At 39.1% G+C, this 8,907-nt stretch overlaps 1 protein-coding gene across 1 annotated transcript; it reads left to right on the forward strand.

Moving 5' to 3' along the window:
- The first annotated feature begins 4,261 nt into the window (after window positions 1-4,261).
- Window positions 4,262-8,634, forward strand: LOC135109474 (luciferin sulfotransferase-like). Its single transcript, XM_064020853.1, has 5 exons — window positions 4,262-4,285; window positions 4,582-4,868; window positions 7,160-7,279; window positions 7,386-7,399; window positions 8,426-8,634. The coding sequence occupies exons 1-5, from the start codon at window positions 4,262-4,264 to the stop codon at window positions 8,632-8,634; spliced, it is 654 nt and encodes a 217-aa protein (XP_063876923.1).
- Window positions 8,635-8,907: the final 273 nt, after the last annotated feature.

Here is an 8,907-nt window from a genome sequence, read left to right on the forward strand (position 1 = left end):
ACTGCTGCATTAGAGAGGTGGACAGAATAGGCCGTGGGAGGAGGGGAGGCATGCAGTTAGCAAGATCAGAAGAGAGGTTAGCATGAAAATAGCGGTAGAAGATAGCAAGAGATGCTACATTCCGGAGATGAGAAAGAGGCTGAAGACAGTCAGTTAGAGGAGAGACGTTTATGAGACAAAAAGCTTTTGATTCCACCTTGTCTAAAAGAGCGGTATGATTCTTGTTCTTGGTCTCTCACTCAGTTACGCTCAGTCACAGTCTGTCTTGAGAGACGCTGCTCAGTCATCATTTCACATCACTTCAGAGAAAGAGAGAACAATCAATCGTCACGTTATAGTCTCGTCTCGAATCAAGTGTGTACATTCTACCTATTATTAAATCAAGAAGAACTCTAATCATAAATGTCTTTTACTCGTGCACATCGACAGTATCATTTTACTACCCACGACCTCCAAGTTACTAGAAGAACTATTAAGCTCACTACCGGTCCCCTAAGCTACCAACACACCAAGCTCCTCATCTGATTCAACAGAAGCAATCATCATCAAGTGGGCGAGTACATCATCTAAACTCAGAAAACAGTAAAGTGGAGAGGTAAAAACATATTCGATACAGTGTAACACCTTTTGCTCCCCTCAAATCCAACAAATGGACTCCGATACTAAGATATGAAGTGAACTCGTTATGAGCCATTAGTTTTTTTTTTTTTTTTTCTACATTTTAGTAAAATAAGGTAATACCACTGGTTCCCACTGATTGAATGATGATTAATACCTGTTGTGTTTAGCCGGGTCCTGTTGTATGGAGAAATAAAGCGCAATTAAAGGTGATTCAGATTATTATTATTATTATTATTTTTTTTTACGTAAGAGGATCACCTCACTCACATCTCACTTAGGCGCCAGTCCTAAAAGCGACGTCAAGAGAAGCATAAAAAATTGAAGGATAAGTGTCTTGAAACTTCCATTCTGAAAGAGCTGAAGTTATAGGAAAGAAGAAATGCAGAAGCAGGCAGGGAGTTCAGAGTTTACCAGAAAGAGACAAATGATGGAAAATACTGGTTGAATTGGAAAGGTGGACAGAATAGAGATAAGAGAAAGAAGAAAGAAGAAAGGCCGCAGGAGGAGGGGAGGCATGCAATCAGAAGAGTAGTTAGAACGGAAATAGCGATAGAAGATAGCAAGAGATGCAACATAGCAGCGATGAGAAAGAGGCTGAAGTCAGTTAGATAGTCATTTAGAGCAGAGGAGTTGATAAGACGAAAAGCTTTTGATTCCACCCTGTCTAAAATAGCGGTATGAGTGAAAACCCCCTATACATGTGAAGCATACCCCATACAAGGCCGGATAAGACCCCTGTGAAGAGTTAGCAGCTGAGTAAAAAAAAAAAAAAAAAAAAAAAAAAAACGGCGGAGACGACTCAAAACTTTATAGAAGCTGTTTTAGCTAGAGATGAAATGTAAAGTTTCCAGCTTAGATTATAAGTAAAGGACAGACCAAGGATATTCAGTGTAGAAGAGGACAGTTGAGTGTTATTGAAGAAGAGGGGATAGTTGTCTGGAAGATTGTGTTGAGCTGATAGATAGAGGAATTAAGTTTTTGAGGCAATTATAAGTCAGGCGTTCTTTGGCTTCCCTGCATGAATTGCTTACTTTCAGAAGGACTGGATGTCTAAGAAAAGACGTGGAAAAATGTAGTGGTATCATCAGCGTAGCAGTAGATAGGGTAAGAAGTACAAGATCATTGATGAATATAGGAAGAGGGTGGGTGACAGGACAGAACCTTGAGAAACACCACTGTTAATAAATTTAGGAGAACAATGATCGTCTACCACAGCAGCAATAGAACGATCAGAAAGGAAACTTGAGATGAAGTTATAGAGAGAAGGACAGGAACAGTAGGAGGGTAATTTGGAAATTAAAACTTTGTGCCTGACTCTATCAAACGTTTTTGATATGTCTAAGGCAACAGCAAAATTTTCACCAAAGAGGATGACCAAGACTGAGTAAGGAACTCATTAGAGCGGCCATGATGGAACCATACTGGCGATCAGATAGAAGGTTGTGAAGTGATAGATGTTTAAGAATCTTCTTATTGAGGATTCAAAAACTTTAGATAGGCAGAAAATTAAAGCAATAGGACGATAGTTTAAGGGATTAGATCGGTCACCTTTTTTAGGAGCAGGCTGGATGTAGACAAACTTTCAGCAAGAAGGTAAAGTAGATGTTGAGAGACAGAGTTGAAAGAATTTGACTAGGCGAGGTGCGAGCACAGAGGCACAGTTACAGAGAGCAATAAGAGGGACCGCATCAGGTCCATAAGCCATCTGAGGTTTTACGCCAGCGAGGGCATGGAAAACATCATAATGAGTAACATGAAGTAGTCAGAGAGTGGAGGAGAGGGAGGAAAAGAGAGTTTTTGTAAAGGTTTGACCGAAGGGTTGTTTTAGAAATAGGTGAGATGGCAGTGGTACCATTAGGTTGAAATAAAGGAGGAAAAAATGAAGAAACAAAATTATTACAGATGTTTTTGGCTAGATGCCAGAAGTCAGAAGGTTAGGTCCTGAAAGATTTTGACTTTCTATAAATGAATGGCTAGTTGGAGAACAAACTTTCCAGGCAGGAATATATATAAAGCGCATGAGCTTCAGGTGATGCAAGGCTAAAGTATCCTGTGTGGCCACCTCTTTATCATGTATAGCCCGAGAGCATGCTGTGTTAAACTAACGTTTGGAAGGTTTAGCTCGAGAGAAAGAGTGAGGAATGTACCCCTTAATGCCAGACACTATCACATCTGTAAGGCTCACAGCAAGCAGAGAAGGGTCTCTGACACGGAAGTAGTAGCCATTTTAAGGAAAATCAGCATAATACCTCCTTAGGTCACCCCAGTTAGTAGAGGCAAAACGCCAGAGGCACCTTCACCTTGGGGGATCCTCAGGAAGGATTGGAGCGATAGGACTAGATATGATCATGTGATTGGAGGAGCCCAATTGAGATGATAGGGTGATAACATAAGCAGAAGGATTAGAGGTCAGAAAAGAATCAATAATGTTGGGCGTACCTCCAAGACGGTCAGGAATACGAGCAGGGTGTTGCACCAGTTGCCCTAGGTCGTGAAGGATAGCAAAGTTAAAGGATTTTTCACCAGGATGGTGAAGGGAGAGGAAAACCACAACTGGTGGTGAACACTGAAGTCTCCAAAAATGGAGATTTCTGGAAAAGGGAAGAGTCAGAATGTCCTCCACTTTGGAAGTTAAGTAGTCAAAGAATTTCTTAAAATTGTGGGAGTTAGGTGAGAGGTATATAACGCAGATAAATTTTATTTGAGACTGACTCTGTAGTCGTAGCCAGATGGTTGAAAAATTCGGAAGATTCAAGAGCGTGGACACGAGAGCAGGTTAACTCGTTGCGCATATAAACGCATCATCCAGCTTTGGATTGAAAATTAAGATAAGAGAAAGTAGGAGGAAACAGAAAAGGGGTTACTATCAGTTGCCTCAGACACCTGTGTTTCAGTGAGGAAAAGATGAGGCTTAGTAGAGGAGAGGTGGTGTTCTACAGATTAAAAATCAGATCTTAGACCACGAATGTTACAGAAATTAATGAAGAAAAAGTTGAGGGGGGTGTCAAAAGACTTAGAGTCGATACCAGAAGAGCAGTCCGACCTGGGGGCATTTGTGGTCCTTTCCCCGGATGGGGACTCTGAGGCTGTTATATGTCATGTGTACTATATTTCTATTGCATTATATTATAATACATGTGTTATTTCGTTATTCGCAATGTTACCGCTTGTATAGGAGAAATGTAATGTACTAATGTTAATTGTATGATGGGGATTGTATAGGGGGACCACACTTTCACCATAGCTGACGTACCATAAGGTGAGACGCTCGGAAGACACTCGCTTGTCCGGCGTCAGAGTGGTTAGACTGCTACGGGTGGAGAGCTGAGGGGTGAAGCAGTGCTTCTGTCTCTACCATTGGCTGGTGGAGGAGACAAGTGAACTTGTGATTACAGCTGTACTGGCTGCTTGTGTTTTGATATTTGTGTGTGATGGTATGTGCTGACACGAAATAATGCCACTTATTGGTTTACTTTGTGCTGTATGTTATCTGTAAATTTGTTGTGTTCTTGAATATACTATAATTCACTGAAGAAAAAATCAATAGATCATAGGAAGAGAGCTTAAATAGTGAGTATGCATTTATGTAAATGTGTGGAATGAGCCACTCATCCAAGTTAGCTGTGTGGCTTCGGTATACATGGGCAACTATCTGCTTTCATTGGTATGGGAGTACGCAAGCGCCAATGTAGACTGGTGATGATAAGAGATAAATATTCAATTTGGACCATAAACAATATTCTTATACTTTTTATGTATATATTATTAATTTTACGTAATAAAACCTGAAAAACGTCAATATAAACTCTACATCATATTTTCTTATTTTTATTTCATCTTTTTTTTTTATCATCATTATGTTTTTACAAGAATTATCATTATATTTTTACAAGAAATGTTTTGTTGGGCAAGTTATTCTGAAACAATTTTTTGTAGCTGGTAGTCGCATTTCTTTTTCAGGTTGTGTATGTTGCACGTAACCCGAAGGATGTGTGCTTGTCTACCTACAACATCTACACCTCAATGGAAAGATTCACTGGTGACCTGAGCGACTGGGTCGAACTCTTCACTGGGGACAGCGTAATTTATGGCCCATACTGGAAGCATTTGAAGCAAGCATGGCACAGAAGGAACCATCTCAACCTGCACTTCATGTTTTATGAGGACATGAAAACCGATATTATGAATGAGCTTAGGAAGCTAAACACCTTCCTCAAACTGGGCCTCAGTGATGAACAACTGCTTAGGTGAGTGAATTTATTTCAGGCTCGGGATAACATGCATATTTTTCCTCATCAATTTTTCTTTCCATGAAATACGAAGTTTGGTGTTTAATCCTATCTCCCTTTTTTTCTAGTTATGAATACAAGATGTAACTATAAATTTCATTTTATCCTTTTTTTGCTAGTAGATTCTGGTTAATTTACCTTTTTTTGTCTCACTCTGCATGCGGCCCTCAAAGAGTGGGTTGAGCATCCTCTTTGTAGAGGAAATCTTAGACGAACAGTATTGCCAGTATTCCTTTATTCTTGAAGGTTACGTTTCGGGAAATCACATTCCCAGTCTTCAGTCCCATGAAACTAAAATAAGTTAAAAATAATTTCAATACATAGAATAAAACACTTCTCTTGAAGAGACCAGTGACCAGCTGGCATTATAATAATTGTAGACCAAATAAACTCATATGACACCAACATAGAAATACACTATTCTTTCCGTGGAAATCTCCTGTTGGTAGAGAGGCCAAAACATAAACTGCGTTAAATGTTACATACGCTAAACCTGAATAAATAAATAAGAAAAAATAAAAAAAAATACAAACCATGCATAAATACAACAGAATAAAAAAAAAAAAAATTCTCAATTTCTCTTGAGCAATATCAAGTTGTATTAACCCTTCTACCAAGGATTCGGCTATCGTGAGCCGTTCTTCAAATGTCCTTTTAACGTGTTTATTTTTTTTTATTTTTTTATTATGTAAGAGGGACACCGGCCAAGCGCAATAGGGTCCGAAGCGGTAGTCAAAATTTGAAGAATAAGTGTCTTGAAACCTCCCTCTTGAAGGAGTTCAAGTCATAGGAAGGTGGAAATACAGAAGCAGACAGGAAGTTCCAGAGTTTACCAGAGAAAGGGATGAATGATTGAGAATACTGATTAACTCTTGCATTAGAGTGGTGGACAGAATAGGGGTGAGATAAAGAAGAAAGTCTTGTGCAGCGAGGCCGCGGAGGATATATATTTATAGTCGTTTGTTTGGCAAAGTTATTAACCAAACAATGTTTATTTTATAATGAACCTAAAATACGAGTATACTGTCTTGTTATTGGCCAAGTTTACCTGAAAAGGAACATGTTTTCTTAGTGTCCCCTGTGTTTCGTTTTCCTTCTAAACTTATCTTTATTCTTAGTTATATGTTAGTATAAAGCTTATTTACTGATTTTATATCATGTAGTATTATCCTCTTCATAATTTAAGTTTTTTATATGGATGTATATGTAAGGGAAAAGGTGTATTTGGAGTGAGATGTGTGGAGGCGAGGGATGATACATGTCTGGCTTTCGTACCTGACTCAGCAGAATTCTTCAGGACGATAGAGGCCTGAGGGGAAAGAGAAGGAGTTGTTCCAGAGTGGTTTTGAATTATCAATTACCGCTGGACACTGTTCATTAGTTTCTTACCTTTGTGTGATAGGTAAAGTCACTCTTGGTGAGTTTCTGTGGTTTTCAGGTGAATGTCAAAGGTGAACGTATAAAAATAGGTATATTTAGATATATGTACAGAGTTCTGGAGAAAGCGTGTGGCGCATATGGGACAATGGATGTCCTCTGCGTGGTACAGCGTTACACCCTGGCAAGAGACTGCCGGAGCCGGCACAAGGGACGCTTAGCGCCTTCAAAAAGTGCTGACAGTAGAAATAGGGGCGGGTTGACCGCACTCACAGTACTCGTACATGAATATATTCATAATTATAACTCTCTAATTACATAAATAAGGCAAGGGAAAAGCTACTTATAGCTAAGAGTAATACATGCCAAAATACATTAGAGAGAGATTAACTATGGAGAATACTTAGATACTATAATGTAGGTGCTACCGATTACTTATCGATGGCAATAAAAGGAGTATGGAAAGTTCCATGGTGTGTGTGACGTAGGGTGGCGTGATCATATCCGCCCCACCCTTATGCGCCAACACCCACTATCTACACTTATGCATATATGTATACATACACTTGTATTGCTAATCAGGCAAGGCATTATAAATACAATACATATTATTATTAATTATGTGACACCGTTACATCGCTCGGTCACCTACTTGACGCGTCCTCGCGAATACAGTGTACCTAACCATGTTATGTGTATGAAACTCCTCCATTAAGACGTTTAAGTCTACTATCAAGATATATATACAAATTTAAGGCTTTCCTAACACACACATATAAGAATATTAACAAAAACATTAAAATAAGGCAAGGTGTCAGGACACTTGGATAGAGAATCCCAGGTTTCAGATATACTGGTAAAGATGTCTCTAGAGCCTCTGAAAACTCTTCTGTGTTTGAGAAGGAAAGAGTGGATAAGAAGTTTGTTATAAAAGAAATCCTTGACTTTGTCAAATTCTCCAAGGAGGTGATAGGGAAAACCCTATATGAAAGGTCTGTCGTAAAAGCTAAATGAATCCTAGAAGGTTAAGTGGTTAGTTTACTAGAACGTACATGACAAGCATCTTGTACCACATAATGTCCTATAACCTCCTCATAGGTGGTCCCTTCTGGGCAAGTCACTGAAACATAAAAGTTTTCTGTGAAATAAAAGTAATGATATCCATGAAAATTGCAATGGAAAATAGGTTTTGAAACCACATGCTTGTATGGACAGAGTGTTAGAGCTGCAGACGCCTCTGAACGTGTCAAGACGACTTCACAAATACCTTTTACTACAGGTAAGAAGGCAAATTGGATACTTGAACAATGAAGATTTACAACGTTTTCATTCAGTTAAATCTCCAATTGTATATAATGAAAAATCCTTGGCTATCAGCACTAAGGAGGGATTCATGTCCAATGTCATCACAGAATTATTAACGGAAAATGGAAAAGGTTTAATCTCATAGGCCTCAAAATGATCCTGAGATTTAAAAGGTATGTTTACAATTATTACATCTGTGGTCAAGGTAACTTCTAGCAATGGATAGTAATATTGGATCATGTCCGCTGCATACACTGGTGTCAATTTGTAGGTTGACTGACCAATTTCTATTGTGTGAAGCAAATCCTCTACAGGAAATAGTGAAGTTGTTACCCTGCCATTGACAGCATCAACCATGTTGCGAATTATCGCTTCATTAATGGAGAGAACTGAATCCAAGGAAGCTTCAAATACATGCAAAGCCTGACCTATAACCACAACGTGATTTATCCCATCTAAACTATGTAAGGCATTATCAAGCACAGTTGTTAAATCATTTGAGTACTGTAATAACTCATTGAGGTTAGATTCTAATTTAATTATTTTATTGTGATGTAGGTTCAGAACCTTCTTATTAGTAGCTGCAACCGTTATTAGTTGATCATAATGTTTCCTTAAATCCTGTACATCCTCGTCCAAGGCGGTGCCAAAAAGATATTGAGACAGTTGTCCCAACCCATTTATGAGTCCTCTTTTGGTACGAGCGTGCACTGGATGAAGGTTGTAGTCATGCTGAGATTGGTTCAATTTCCCATGCAAGAATTCTACCCTTGCTTTTAAAGCTTTGATTATGGTTTGAGAGAAAACTTGTGTCTGTCTATGCGTTTCATCAGCAAGTAAGGATTCCAGTTCCTGTAAGGAGTTATCCAAAGTTTTTGAGACTGTGTCGAGGTCCGAAGGTACGGAAAATAAGGTAGAAAAAGGATATCGAACCAGAAGAACATCTTCTATTAAGGTTACTTCCCCAAGATGTGTGGTGAGAGCCCCCGGTTTGACATGCAACGCAGTGGACGCTTGCAGCACTTGCAGCATGCTCAAGTAGGTAACCAGGAGGCCCAGTGCCATCTGTAAATAATGCAAGCAATTAGCTGCGTGAGCGCAGGTTATACCTATGCGTCTTTATAGTATTAGTAGAATTATTGTTTGTAACTTGATCAGTAGTACTCTCTGTTGATGACTCGATCTGAGCATCAGTCTTCACAAGCCGATCACTATGTACTATCTCAACAGTGTTAAGAAGAGGGTCATGCACCTCAAATTTGTTACCATGTAACTGGCGGACAACCGAGCATGGACCACTAAATTTTGGGGAGAG

This window comes from Scylla paramamosain, chromosome 19, assembly GCF_035594125.1.
Source record: "Scylla paramamosain isolate STU-SP2022 chromosome 19, ASM3559412v1, whole genome shotgun sequence".
NCBI classification, from domain to species: Eukaryota; Metazoa; Arthropoda; class Malacostraca; order Decapoda; family Portunidae; genus Scylla; species Scylla paramamosain.